Raw genomic sequence first — 15,109 nt, 5'->3', positions numbered from 1 at the left:
TTACTCCTTCATTGCACATTTGAGACACCCACTGTGTAAGGGGGAAGAACCTTGCCCAGAGGTACCCAGCAGAGCTGGTGCTCAGCCTCTGGACCTTTGGCCGGCCTGCTTGGAAGTGTACACTTTCCCTTCCTGCCCTCCCTGCACGGTCTGACGGGGACTGCCAGTCTCTGGGAACCATTTTAGCTAAGCCCTCACCAAGTTTAGATAGTGTGTAAACAGCAGGAGGCCCGGAGAGACCCAGCCTTCCTGGTCCCCAAGCAGTAATCCAGCTGGACTGTTCTGCCTCTTTCCAGAGACCTCCACAGAAACACAGATGTTCATGGATTGAAGAGTTTATATCACTGTCTCAATCCCCAGCCCCAGCTCTCTGCAGAATTCAGAGAATCAACCTAATACCACTGAGAAAATTCTGAAGATTTTTACCTCCAAATGAAAACTTTTTTTTAATGTTTATTTTTTAGAGACAGAGCACAAGTCGGGGAAGGGTAGAGAGCCTGGGGCACAAAGTATCCAAAGCAGGCTCTGTGCTGACAGCAGAGAGTCTGATGTGGGGCTTGAGCTCATGAACCATGAGATCATGACCTGAGTTGAAGTCGGACACTTAACTGTCTGAGCCACCCAGGCGCCCCTGAAAATTCTAAATAGAACTTTTCTCAAGTGTGGGAAAAGTGCATGTGGGTATATGTTTCAGCCAGCACTGTAGAATATTTTCGTGGGACTTCATTGCTTTCTTGCCCTTCCCTCAGGAATGCTTACTGTGAGGTTGGAGACTGATGGGAGAAAAGGGAACGGACAGCATTTAACAGATGCTTACTATATGCCAGGCAGGTGCTTTCATTTCTGTGTTTTGTAGCTTAATATTACAGGCTCAATTCTACCCCACTCTCAGTGAGTATACAACTTTGGGGAAGCTTCTTAACCTCTCTGCATCTCAGCTCTCTCTTCTGTAGAATAGGATTAAGAACACTTTCCACTTCACAGAGCTGTTATAAAATTAAATGACATAATGCCTGTAAGGTGCTTAGCACACAGCCTGGCATGCACTAAGGACTGTGTAAGTGCTGGCTCTGATCATTCCTCACAACCACCTTTCAAGTCAATTGTTATAGCCCCATCTTCCAGAAGAGGAATCTATTGGTCAGGTGAGTTGCCCAGCTATAGGGGCAGAAGCTGGTGACTCCCCAGCCCTTGCCGTGTCCACCACACTACACAAGACTCCTGGTGGCTCAGCCGTGCCGTCACGACATGCGGCAGTGGTGAGCCACAGAGGCTCTGAAAGCCTCATGCCCTGCAGGGCCCTCTGGTCAGGGTCCTAGAGCAGGAAAATGTGAAAAGACAGAGCCAGGAATCCATGTACAAGGCTCTGTAAAGAGCAGAATAACAGAGAATATTCCAGGCAGAGAGAACAGTCTCATGAAGGCCCTGAATTCAGGAAGAACTTAGTTGCTTTGCGGAATTGAAGAGTAAATGAGTCAAAAGACAGTGGTAATGGGAAGAAAGGTCACAGGGGAGGGCAGGGCCAGATCAACGCAGGACTTTAGGGACTGGTGGCATGAGTTTAGATTTTCCCAGATGTGAAATGGAAAAGCATCAGAGGTTGAAAGAAGCAGGGGAATGACCCAACGTCTGATTTGCAAACATCACCCCAGTTGTTTGTGTAGAAAATAGACCGTGGGCCAAGGACAGAGCCGTGATGCAGTGAGGACGCTCCACCAGGGATACAGGTGAGGAAAGATGGAGACCAGGTGGTGACCGTGGAGAGGGGAGGAAGGCAGATCTAGGCTGAGCTTCCCAAGTAGAAATGATGGGACCTGGTGACAGATTATACATGAGTGGAGGCTGAGGAGGAATCCAGGATGCCTTCAGGTCTCCAGCTTGAGCAGCATGGACAGATGGTGTCTTCACTGAGCTGGGGAAGGCTAGATGAGGCAGGCTTGTGGCTTCACATGTGAGGTTTGAAATGGAGTGGGATGTCCAAGGGACATGCTAAGTAGGCAGACTGGCAACTCTAGAACTCTGGAGAGTGGCCTCTGTCTATATAGGGAGTCATCAACACACACTTTTTTTTTTTTAATTTTTTTTATGTTTGTTTATTTTTAAGAGGGAGACAGAGTGTGAGCGGGAGGGAGAGCGAGGAGGAGACACAGAACTGGAAGCAGGCTCCAGGCTCTGAGCTGTCAGCACAGAGCCTGACATGGGGCTCGAACTCACAAACTCTGAGATCATGACCTGAGCCAAAGTCGGACACTTAACCAGCGACTAAGCCACCCAGGCGCCCCTGTCAACACACACTCTTAAGGGAAAGGGTCGAGAACTTCCAGGGACCCAACGGAGAGAGAGGAGGACCAAGCCAGATCCTGATTCTTGTCCTGGGGGTCCTGTAACATAAAAGTCCCTGACAAAGGAGGCACCTGTGTGGAAGAGGTTGCGGCATGGCCCGAGAGGTTAGGGGACGCCCCTGGAAGACAGTGATCTGAGAAAAGTCCATGGGGACTAGCAACCAGGAGGTCAGTGAGGACTTTGTGTGACTCAGCACCCCGCCTGTCCTTTCCTCTTCACTGAGTGGCCTCCCAAAGCCTGTGTCTCTACCACCTGCTTCTGGGGCTACATGGTTCTGGCCCTCTGGGTGCAGAGGCCAAGCCTCTGCCTAACTGCCTCCAAATGAAACCTCACTGGAAGCTGCTCTTTGAGTGGGCATCAGGCATTGCCCTGGCAGGAGACTCCTCTCTAGTGACTCCCCTCTGGGTGTGCCCCTAAGGCACCTAGATAGAGCTTGGTGCCGGTCTGCCCCCTTAGCGCAGGCCTCACATGGTTAGATTGAGCTGCCTGCCCCTTCTCAGGTTCTGGGAACGTACTTACTTTGGGACCCTGACTTTCCTGCTTGCTTCCCTCTGGTCCTGGCTGCCTGTCACAGGGAAAAGCTGCTTCCCTCTGAGTCTGAGAAATGCCAGCTGAGTAGGCCCTGGTATTTCCATCAGGTTTCCACAGCCCTTTCTTCCCTCAGAGAAGCCTTCCAGAGCATTTTCCCCACCTCTGAGGAGGCCTCTCCCATGGGACCAAGTCTCATTCTGTGCCCTTTGCAAAAGGGTCTGCTTTCTTTTTGTATGGTCTTTGCAAATACTTTTTAAAAAAGAAAAAAAAAAAAAAAACAGGAAATGACCTTTCTGGTATATTTGGAAAACAATTTGGAGTTGTACTGGAATCTGCCTGAGCAATGAGGACGAATAGCTGTGGACTTGGAACAGACCATGTAGCTCTTGGCAGAGCCCAGGGCCTCTTCCGTTTACAGGGCTGGGGACAGTGTTAAAAACTAAAGGGAGAAGGCGGTTTCCTGTGGGGAGCTTGACAGTGCCCAGAGCAAGCACCTGCGAGAGCCCCTGACCCCAGGCCACCAAGGGTCTGGGCCTGGGAAGCTGAGTACGAGAGTCTTCCCTTCCATCCTAAGCATTCAGAGTCAGATGCCTTACAAGTGACCAGACCCCAAGAAGGCTCCCAAATCTGAAAACGAGGATGAGTGGAGGAGCAGCATCACTTTTAAGCACCTCATGGGGCTGGAGCTGAGATGAGGAGATATTAGATGGCTGTAGACGCAGCTTGTTTTCTCTGCCTGGATCACACTGTGTCCAGCTTTGCTGTAGACCTCAGCACAAGGTCACCTGCTTAAGGAGGCCTTCACTGACCATATAACCCTTAACTAAACATCCACACACAGAGAACCCTGTTCTCTTCTTTCAATGCACTTATCACTATCTGTGATGATAAATCATTGACCTGTTCAATGCCTTTTTCTCTTATCAAATTGTAAATGTCTTTTTATTCTCCAAAATATATCCCATACCTGACACAGTGCCTGGCATATAGAAGGTGGTCAGTAAACAATGAATGAATGAATGAATGAATGAATGAATGGAGAACGAAAAAGAGAAGGGAGGGAGGGAGAGAGAGAGAGAGAGAAATGTCAGGACTGAAAGAGACGTAGGGAGCATATTTCAACCTTTGTTATATTCAGATGGGCAGAAAGGAAGATGGGGGTGTTGGAGAGAGAGAGAGTCAGAGAGTCAGAGTCAGTCACCCTATGGCACAGAGATTGAGCCAGACCTTTGGCCACTGTTCTGTTGCAGGGTTGCACACCCTTTGCTCCCTCTGCCTTGGAATCTAGAACATCTTCTATTATTTACTCATTCATCAAATATTCATATATCAGTATACATGCCAGCCAGAGCCACCACCTGTGTGGAACTAACATCCACTTCACCACCTTCAGCACCATAAAGAACAAAAGAAGGAAGTGTAAGTTTTTGGCCTTCTGTGCACCATTAAACATAGAGAGTAAAAACAAAGGAGTTGAATGAAAATGTCAAAAAGACAGTTTTACTGGTAAGACACCCAGTGAAAACAGGCCATACTAATGACTTATTAATTGTGTGCCTCTTACATTGCACATAACTTATCAGACCCTACACACGCCATCTCATTCAGTCCTCACAACAGCCCCCTGATCAGCAGGGTGTTACTGTTATCCCCACACTGCTGAGGAAGAAACTGGAGTCCAGAGAGGTGAAGGGAGATGTCCAAGGTCTCTGAGCCAGTGAATAGGGACTCCGGGCGGCATGTTTGTCCTAGATGCCATCTATTACACCACACACGCCCCTGGGAGATTTGCAGTGTTGCTAGGGCTCCCGAAAGGGGGGAGTGGTGTGGGAGAAAGAGCTCTGGGCCAGGAGTTAGGACCCCTAGATGCAAGAACTTTAGGCAAGTCATTTTTTCTTTCTGAACCTCCGTTTCCCCAGCTATTAATGAGAGGCTTGTCTAGATGAGCTCTGGGATCCCCTTCAGTTTGATTATTCCACAAATGGTTTTGAGAGAAGTGGAAAAATTAATTAAGATAGATCTCTAACTCATACATTTGAGTAAATAAATTCCAGATCAAGCAAAGATTTAAATGTGAAAAAGTCATGAATGTGTAAGAAATAAACAAGGGAGAATTCTTTACTAATCTCAGAGTGGGGAAGACATTTCTGTATGTGATGCAGAATCTAGAAACTATAAAATAAAATATGGATCAGTTTGACTACATGAATAGAGAAAAATGTGTGCATGTGAAGAAATGCCAAAAATAAAGCCATAGAACAAATGACAACTAAAAATTACTTATAATTTCTCTTACGGCAAAAAGATTGATTTCCTTAATGTATAATGAACTCCTGCAAATCAATAAGAAAAAGAGCTACAGTCCAATAGAAAAATGGGCACAGGATTTAAGTAAACAGTGTACAGAAAAGGAAATAGACGTGGAATGATGGTCAGCTTCACTCACAGGAACAGTACAAGCTAAAACAGCCAACTACTGTTTCACCTTTCAGACTGAGGAAAAAAAGACAAAAAGACAAGTGTTGATAGGAATGTGTTGAAACAAAGTGTTCCTCATACATGCCCAATGAGAGTTAACCTCTGTGGAGGCAGATTTGGCAGTGTCTATTACCCTACCCAAATCACAGATCCTTTAATGAATGTGGCAGTTCTACTTTTAGCGCCTGGCTGGCTCAGTTGGTGGCGTGTGGGACTCTTGATCTCGGGGTTGTGGGTTCAAGCCCCAAGTTGGGTGTAGAGATTACTTTAAAACAAACAACAACAACAACAAAAAACCCAAAGTCCATCAAGAGGGAAGTAATCAGTCTACAACAATGAGACGACAGAATACCATACTGTCAGTGAAGAAAGTTTTAGCTATATAAAGATTTTGGGTTTGTCTCTTGTGTTTTTTTGATGTAATCAGTGCTGTGGTTTCAGGTCCTCTGCCCATTTTTAATTGGATTACGTGTGTTTTTTTGTGTTGAGTTGTATAAGTTATTTATGTGTTGTGGATATTACCCCCTTATCAGATATATCATTTGCAAATACCTTCTCCCATTCAGGTCTGTCTTTTCATTTTGTTGATGGTTTCTTTCACTGTGCACAAAAATTTTTATTTTGATACAGTTCCAATAGTTTATTTTTGTTTTTTGTTTCCCTTGCCTTAGGAAATATGTTTAGAAAAATATTGCAAGGCCAAAGAGATTACTGCCTGTTTTCTTGTAGGGGTTTCATGGTTTTATGTCACATATTTAGGTCTTTAATCCATTTTGAGTTTATTTTGGTGTATGGTATAAGAAAGTGGCCCAGTTTTCCTAGCGCAACTTATTGAAGAGACTGTCTTTTCCCTGTTGTTTATTCTTGCCTCCTTTGTCATAGATTGATTGGCCATATAAGCACGGGTTTATTTCTGGGCTCTTCATTCTGTTGCATTGATCTAGGTATCTGTTTTTGTACAAAGACCATACTGCTTTGATAGTACAGCTTTGTAGTCTATCTTGAAATCTGGGGTTGTGATACCTCCAGCTATATTCTTCTTTCTCAAGATTGCTTTGCCTGTTTGGGGTCTTTTGTTTGTTCGTATAAAGTTTAGTATTATTTAGTATTCAGTATTATTTTAGTTCTGTGAAAAATGCTGTTGGTATTTTGACAGGGATTACATTGAATCTGTAGATGGCTTTAGGTGGTCTGGGACATTTTAACAATGTTCTTCCAATTCATGATCATGAAATATCTTTCTATTTGTGTCATCTTCAGTTACTTTCATCAGTATTTTCTAATTTTCAGAGTACAGGTCTTTCACCTCCTTGGTTAATAAGTATATTCCTAGTAATTTATTCTTTTTGGTGCATGTCCTTTTTTTGAATTTTATACTACATGCACACGTATTCAAAAAGGAAATAATTTAAAAATAAAGTGAATGTTTTCACTATGAAAAATACAGAAATTTTAATTGTAATTTAAATATCTGATATCATTTTTTATTTAACAGTTGTGAGCATTTTCCCATGTCTTCTAAAAATATTCACAAACATTTTAATGCCTGAAGTGTATTTCATTTGGCTGTAAATTAAACATTTGTATAATTGTGTATATTTCTCTGTTGTCCATATATGAGCTCATTTTAGTGTCTTAGTTTTTGACTATTATAAATACCATAATGAACATCTTTGTATATCTGCATTTACAACTTGGATTTTTTTCTTAGAACAGTTATGAGCTTAGTTGCTCAAGGATATGAAAAAAGTTGGTTTCTTTTTTTTTTAAGTTTACTTATTTTTGAGAGAGACAGAGCGTGCATGCATGAGAAGGGCAGAGAGAGAGAATCCCAAGCAGGCGCTGTCAGCACAGAGTCCTTCTCGAGGCTCTGTCTCACGAACAGTGAGATCATGACCTGAGCCGAATTAAGAGTCGGACACTTAACCGACTGAGCCACCCAGGCACCCAAAAGTTGAGGTTTCTTGATGAATCTTATCAAATCACTATCCAGAGATGTTCTGGTGGTTTATACTGTCATAGGCAGTCTGATAATGACCATTTTCTGACGTAGTTCCCAACTCTAAGGATTCATTTCCCCGTTGCTGTTGACTGTAAGCAGCAGAGAGCAAGAATTCAAGTGTTGAAGAAAAATGAAATTGTGTACTTGTGCTGTGGCGCAGGGGGCTCCCCAGACTAAACCCTACAATCGCTCTGGAATCCCTGTTACCCAAGGGAACGAGGATGGGGCAGGGGCAGCCGGAGCATGTTGGCTGGGTTGGTGTTTTCCAGGATTGGGCTTTGCACTTGGCACACTTCCCTGAACCAGGAGGATCAGCTCCCTGCACAGGGCAGCTTGTAAGGTCAGCCAGGCAAGGGCAGGAGTCAAAGCCCCAGGGTGTCTATTCCATCAGGAAGCTGGCCTTTTAGATGTAGCTTGTAACTCCATCCCACAGTGGCATCAGATTCTAGAGGTACCGGACAAGAACGTTACATCAGTCTACAGTAGCCTGAGGCCTTTCCCAGCAGCCCTGCGGAGTCACTTTATCATCCCCACCAATTGGCTAAGAGAGATGGAGGGACAATAGACAGGTAGATACAAACTTGAGAAATATTTATTGAGCACATACTCTTTGCCAGGCACTGTTTGAGAATCTAAAGATGAAGCACAGAGCATGTTGGTCCAGCTGCCAAGATTAGGCCTTTGGGTCTGGTGTGGTGAAATCTCCTGGAGCTTTTCTAGTTGGAGAAAAGCTAAGGAGACAGAGCTTGGGGAGATGGTGTGGCCTGCCCAGGGTCTGTCCCTTCCCCTCGGATGTGGATGTAACATGGAGGATGGGCTTTGGGTCTAAGATATTTCTGAGTCATGGTTATGAACTCACTCACTGACCTCAGAGGGCTATTGTGGCAATTTAGTAAGTGAGGTAGGGAAAGCACAGAACGACTTGGCAAGTGTTATCTTTATTATTATTGTTTAGAATTGTCATAAATGTTCGTGTTATTACTGTTGTTGCAACAGGCCATTCCCCTGTTCTGAAGCTTTGAGCCATTTCCCAAGAGAGAGAGTGCAGGAGTGAAATTTCTGTGACCTGCAGAAGGAACCACTTCTGGGGCTTCAGAGAGTTCGTTGTGTTGTTTTGTTTTTTTACTGACAAGACCAAGCACTGGGGCAACTTCTTTCTCTCAAGGCAACCAAAGGAAAAAAAAAAAAAAAATAGCCTGAGCACACCCTCTGCTGGAGCTTGGGGGGATTGCCTTAGACAGGATCCGGCCCTGCCTTTATTTTACAGATGGGGAACAGAGGTCTGGAGAGGAGCTGAGCATTCTGAGTGCCCCTGCTGTATTCTTTAGTGGTCTCTTCTGAGCTCGGTGTTGTGGGGAGACATTGGGGCCAGCCCTCCACACCAGTAGCCCACTCTTTCACACATGCACACTCCCCTTTGGCACTTCCCAAGCCCACCCCAGGCACCTTCTGCCAATGTCAGTTACCTAAGAAAAGCATCACACGGTAACTTGGGCTGGTAAGAACTTCTGCAATTACAAAAATACAGTCTTAGAAGTTCCCCTTAGTTACAAAGAACCACACTTGATAAGGTGATTTTTTTCCTTGTATTTGCTCTTTCCCTACAGAAACTAGTTTCTATGTTAGGTGTTGTTTTGCAGTTAACAGTTTATCTCAGAAACCTTGCCATATCAGTACAGGTTCATCTGGTATGATTTGATTGCCTTCAGAAACTCAGAGGTGTTCAGTGAGAGATATTCATGTCCCCCTAGCAGATGAACATTTTAATACAGTAGCAATACTGATTGTTGGCAAGGGTGCAGATAAATGGGTGCTGTGCGTGGGAATATAAATAGGAGTAGTACAGAATTTATAAGTTTTTTTCCCCGTCGTCTTTTATTGTCCTAAATACCTATGCTATTCACAAAGGCAACTTGGAAATGTGTCTAAACAATGTGGCTTAAACATCATCTCACCCTTCCTTTTAACCCAGCAATTCTACTTCTAGAAATGCATTCTAAGGAAATAACTAGAGCTAGACACAGATTTACATAAAGCCCACATACTATGTGTAAATGGCAGACAATTGGAAATACCCCCATGTTCATTTCTAGAGGACTGATCAAATCTTGGTACATCCAAGTACAAAAGTCACCTAGAGAGAACCTTAAATGATATGTTCTAGAGTGTTCTACAGAGTAGGCTATAAAATACAATACATGGTATGATCTCCCAATTTTTAAAAAATGTATGTGGCTCTTTTTTATGTGGTTCTCTTCTCACTCTAGGCTATATTATCAACTATATTATCAACGACCAGAGCTCTTCATCATAGTAACTCCTAATTTCCTGTCTTTCTTCCCCACGCCACCCCCATCCCTCTTCTGAGTTCTAGCCCTGTACTTCCATTGACCTACTGTACGTCTCCCCTTTGAGGGCTCACAGGCCTCTCCAAGTTGGTGTGGTCAAATAGAACTCAGCCTTCACCCCACCATCATGCCCCAAAATATTCCTTCTGTGCTGTTCATCTCAGTCAACCACATTTTCATCTGCTTACTCATGTCAGAAAGCTCACTTCCCCACCATTCAGATACCAGGTCCTATTGATTTAGCCTCCAAATTACATCTAGAATCTGCACCACCACCTCCTGCCTCCACGGACCATCCTCTCACACCTGACCTTCTGCGGGAGCCCTCAACTTGCCCACTTCTGGGCCCTGCTCAACCCAGATGTCAGAGTCATCTTTGAAAATGCAGATCTCAGCTTTTGTGACCTGGCCAAAACTCTTGAGTCGTCAGGTTGCAGAGGTGATCTGGCCCCTGCCCAGCTCAGCAGCATCCTTGGTGTCACTGCCCCTCGCCCAGCATACATGAGTCTGTGGCTCTTTTGGTTCTTCTGTTCCACCAAACCCGTCCCTCCCCTGAGCCTTCACACGTGCTCTTCCCCTCAGCTCCTTATCTAGATAACGCCTGTTCTTCCCTGGAGCTCATCTAAAACATCACTTCCTGATCCCCAGCCTTGGTCAGACCCTGGTAGTCACTCCAGCACCCTGCCTTCTCCCTGGAAGCCCTGAGCACCCAGACAGTTCCTCGGGTGATTTAGGCAATTTGCTGTGGCCCCCAGCAGGCTGTAGGCTCCCGGAGGGCAGGGACTGTGGCTGACTTGTTCATGGCTTCATCTGTAGCATCTAGCCAGTGCTAGATATTTATCAGTAACTTTAGAGGAAAGACAAGGGATGTTCTTTCAACTGGCCATAGTGGTTTTCTGGGTGTGAAACTTTGGGTGATTTATTTTGTTCTTCACACTTTTCTGTGCTGTTTTCAATGATTAAGGCAGAAACTGTCATTTTGTCGAAAGACATCCGTGCTAGGGACCGGAGCAGAGTCTTCCCTGCAGGATGGACCCGGCCTCACCTTTGTGCTCCTGCCCCTTTGCCCACAGGCCTGAAGAGCGATGCGACAGGCGTGATGGAGGTCGAGTCCTCCTACTCGGACTTCATCTCCTGTGACCGGACAGGCCGTCGGAACGCGGTCCCTGACATCCAGGGGGACTCTGAGGCTGTGAGCGTGAGGAAGCTGGCTGGAGACATGGGCGAGCTGACACTCGAAGGGGCAGGTCAGAACCCACGGGTCTTTAGCATTCCTACACTTCTGGGCTCCAGGGCTGTCCTCCAAGTCATAGACCGCCCACTCCAAATCAGTCCCGGGTGGCATCTCAGGCCCTGAGGACTCTCTGGCCAGGAACCTGGGGCTCCTCCCTTTCCTCCCTGCCCTCCATCCACAGGGCCTGTCAGTTCTCCCAGACTCAGCCCAGGTCCTTCGGCTTCCCTCAAGCCCCACAGCCTCCCTGCACCACTCCCTGCCGGCCAGTTGCCAGCGAGACAGCAAGACTCACTCAGACCATCCTGTCTCCTCCTGCCTCTGCCAAGCCCATCATCACAGGGCCCTGCCGTGGGGCCAGACCCTACCCTGACCTGCCTCTGGGTTCTCACCGGGGGCCCCTCTCCCTTCACTTTCTGTCCTCCAGCCATACCCACCATTAGTCTGTTTCTGTCAAGGTGCAGGCCTGCCCTGTCCAGAGCCTTCTGTGTCAGTTTCCTCTACTAGAACCTTCCCATTCAGTCCTGGGGTTGCCATCTCCCCGCTCAGGCTGTACTCAGAGGCACCTGCCCAGTCACTGACCTTCGTCACTCTGACAAGGTTTCATGTGTTGTTTTTTTTTTTTTTTTTTTTAATTTTTTTTTTTTTTCAACGTTTATTTATTTTTGGGACAGAGAGAGACAGAGCAAGGGTTTCATGTGTTTAAATGTGAGCTTCAGGAGAGCAGGGGCCTTCTCTTCTGCCGGCGCATAGCAGGTGCCTGGGAACTACAGGCTTCATGAATGAATGGGGGAGATAGCAAGCCAGCCGCCAACCCCCACAGTGCCTGGGGCCACCCTTCTTTCAGCCCTGGGACCTTCCTCTAGACAGCCTTCTCTGACCCTCCTGCACTGGGTAGAGCCCTCTCCTCCCTGTCCCCAGAGTTCCACGGAGGCGGTGTCTGTACCACATCACCTCCTACAGCAAACTGCAACTGTAGGGCTCCGTGGGTCTCCCACAGAGCTGTCCTGGAGGGCCACCATCTTACTTTCCTCCATGTAGCCTTCAGTCCAGAGCCCTTGGTGCTTGTTGGCCAGAAGTGACCATGGAGTACGGAGCAGACTGTGGGCACATGGACTCACCCCTCTCCTGTAACAGATGGCCCTACAGGCCCAAGAAGCTGGGCGGCTTGCTCAAGGTCACCAGCAAGTTAACACTGTTAGAATGGCAACCTGCCCAAGGAAGCACACCCCATACCTCCCCCAACCTCCCCCCGCCTTTCCTGTGGCCACGCTCCTCACAGCTCACCTCAGCCTGCTGCCTCAGAGCCAGAGGAAAGCACGTCTATTTCTCAACAGCCCCTTAACATGCTGCTCCCTGGGGCTGGTTCTTCCCGCCCTCCCCTCACCTGCCTCACCTTGCTTGCTCTTAGAGACCCAGACTGCTCTACTGAGAAGCCTTCCCTGACAGCCTCAAGCCAGAGGCGACACCTCTGCTCCCAGCCACCTCCATAACCCCACTTAGCACAGCGCCCCTCCTCTCCCACCTGGATCTTTGTCTCGCATACGTGCTACATCGTGGCATATCGGCATATTGCTCACAGCTTCTGCATCCTTATGCTCAGCTCTAGTGAACGGTTTTCTGTCTCCTTCTACCTCAGTAGTAGTAAGCACTCATCCGTGGACACAGGCCCTTCTCATACCTGTTTCCTCTAATTTGGAATCCTTGAAGTGTCTGGGTCCTCTGGGTCTAGGACATTTGCCTGCCAGGGTGACGGACATTTGAAAAGGGGACCTGAGGAAGGAACAGTGTTCAATGCAAGGAAATGAAGCAGTCATGCTGGAGTGTAGGCCAGCCTGGCTGACGAACCTTCCAGTAGGCCCTGCAATGAGCCGTTTCCACAGGCAGGCCTGGGGGGCTGTGCTCAGTCCCCCGGACTCACTGAGGGAGTGGGCCTACAAAGATTCTGACCAGCAGACCCGGCTTAGAATCTGTTTGCTTAAAACAGCCCAGGAGACAGATGCCCAGCTGGACGGAAGGGGAAGTATGGCCTTGGCCTTCCCAAGTCTGTGGCCTGTTGGTGTTTGTTAACGCTCCCTAAGCATATCGTACACAAGCCTTTGCCTTTCCTGCCTTATGTGGGGAGGATGTTTCCGTACTTTGCCTAATGATAAGAGACAAGACATGAAGAAAGGAATACACTGCCCAGCAGTTTCTGACCATGAAAAGTTCTGACCAGTTTCAAATTGTGCCCTGAAACTGACCCCAAGGAAGTCCCAAGAATACTGATTGGTGAAGAAAGTGCTTGAGAACCTTCTCCCCAAGAGAGAGCTGGGACTGGCACAGAGGAAGTGTTGGCGAAGACATTCCCATGTGCCGGGTGACTGCCTTTGGCCCTACGCCTTGGTCACACACAGGTGAAGGTGTCCCCATCCTCACTTTAAACAAATTGCCTGGGGTCCCACAGCAAGGAAACAGAGCAGAGATTACTAGGGAATCCAACGAGAATGTTCCTGCTGGCCAGGGCAGGAAGCTCAGGGTCAAATTGGGTATCAGAACCTGGGAAATTTGCCCGAAGTGCAGACTAGTCTGTCAGACTTCTGGAGGGCCAGAAGGACCCTCTGGGCCCAAGCTTTTGTTACAGGACCACCCAGGATAGGGGTAGTGGTGGGGATGGGCACCAGACATCCACGTTCTGGCTGCACCACTGGCTACCACCACCTTCTCAGACTGCTACGCAGGTGGGATGAAGCAGTGCCGAGGACAGCCAGCCTTCATAAACCCTGGAGAGTGCTGCTTTGTGGCCGAAAAAATTCAGTGGGAAGGACATTGGCTCTCTCCACTGTTTATCTCTAGCAAATCAGTTCATGTCTTCAAGCCTGCTTTTCCCATCTATATCATGACTCTAATCATAATCTCCAGGCTGTGTGGATGCTCCAGCCTCAGGAGCTCAGGACAGGGTGGGGTGGTTCTCCTTGGTCAGTGGACGGATTGGTCTAAGGATGCAAAGACAGCGGCCCTACTGGGAGGTCGGGCTGGTCTGGTAAGGACACAGCACAGTGAAACGGCCACACCCTGGTACTCCCCTGAGCTAGCCTGTTCCCTGCCCCTTCTCTGTCTTATGAGAACAACTACCACTCACTGAGCACCCATTCCATGCCGGGACTTCACATTTGCCCCCTCCTTTTGAGAACCTTCACAGACAGCCTGATCCTCAACTGAGGCTTGTAGCAGTCGTCATGAGCCTGGCCTTTCATTGACCTTAATTATACTAGTAACACCGCCTGCATTTTCTTCGTAAACGTTGTTAGAGGCCAAGCTAAGGGTCTTTTTGGCCATGGCCACCCTTAATCCAGCTCCTTCCCTGCGCCCCAGGGCTCACCCACTGTTCCGACTTCAGCTGCATCCTTCCAGGCCTTCTGTGCTTTACGTTTGTGTATATGCTTCTTTTCTCTCTTCAGAAGGACAGACAGAGGCGGGCACCCCAGACAAGGAAGCTAGCAAGCAGCCTGAGAGCAACGATGGGACCACCTCGTCTTGAGTCTGACCTTGCCCATGGAAGGTGGAAGAGAGACCTGCTGTCCCCACCTGGACAGGGAGCCCTGGCATTGGCCTGGCAGCCCCTTCTCTGAGCCCCTGTACCAGGCAAGCCAGGCCAGAGTGAAAAGGCACCCCCGGAGGCCACCGTGGCCCCTACCCTGGAAAAACCCTCCCCCTGCGCCCTCAGGCTCCACTCGCCCACCACCTCCTCACCGTGCCCGGGCACACTCTCAAGACCCTGTAGCTGCGGGGCATTATTTATTCAGCGGGCACCTGGGTGAGCAGCACCCCAAGAACACACCTCCATAGGTGGTCTGGGCGGCAACCACGGCCCAGCTCTGCCCCGCCTTCTCCAAGCCCAACCTTCTGGGTCAAGACCTTCGTATCCCTTTTTTTAAAAAACACTTTTAAACTTTTTAAAAACTATAAACCTCTTTTCAGCAGAGAGGAAGGGAGCTGACTTTTTTTTTTTTTTTTTTTTTGGAAGGCATTGTAAGCAGAACTGACCATCTGTGCAGCTCCGCGTCCTCTCGTGGAGCTTCACGGATCCATTTCTAGGGAAGGGGTTTTGTGCTCACAACTGATCAACTCTTTGCCCTTTCTACCAACATAAGTGGCACCTAGGACCCAAGAAATAAATGCTGATGATTTGTGTGA

General features: G+C 47.8%; 1 protein-coding gene across 3 annotated transcripts in view; it reads left to right on the top strand.

The window, feature by feature from the left end:
- The window catches only part of PKIG (cAMP-dependent protein kinase inhibitor gamma), a 94,586-nt gene extending 79,477 nt beyond the window's left edge, over positions 1–15,109 (top strand). For all 3 annotated transcript variants that reach the window (XM_030309549.1, XM_030309548.1, XM_030309550.1), the window contains 2 exons: positions 10,776–10,949; positions 14,374–15,109. In XM_030309549.1, coding sequence (XP_030165409.1) covers positions 10,802–10,949; positions 14,374–14,453 — 228 coding nt within the window. In that variant the 5' untranslated portion in view covers positions 10,776–10,801 and the 3' untranslated portion in view covers positions 14,454–15,109. The remainder of the gene's footprint in view (positions 1–10,775; positions 10,950–14,373) is intronic.

The sequence above is a fragment of the Lynx canadensis genome, chromosome A3 (genome assembly GCF_007474595.2).
Source record: "Lynx canadensis isolate LIC74 chromosome A3, mLynCan4.pri.v2, whole genome shotgun sequence".
Lineage (NCBI taxonomy): Eukaryota > Metazoa > Chordata > Mammalia > Carnivora > Felidae > Lynx > Lynx canadensis.
This window is presented reverse-complemented; position numbering and strand designations above follow the sequence as displayed.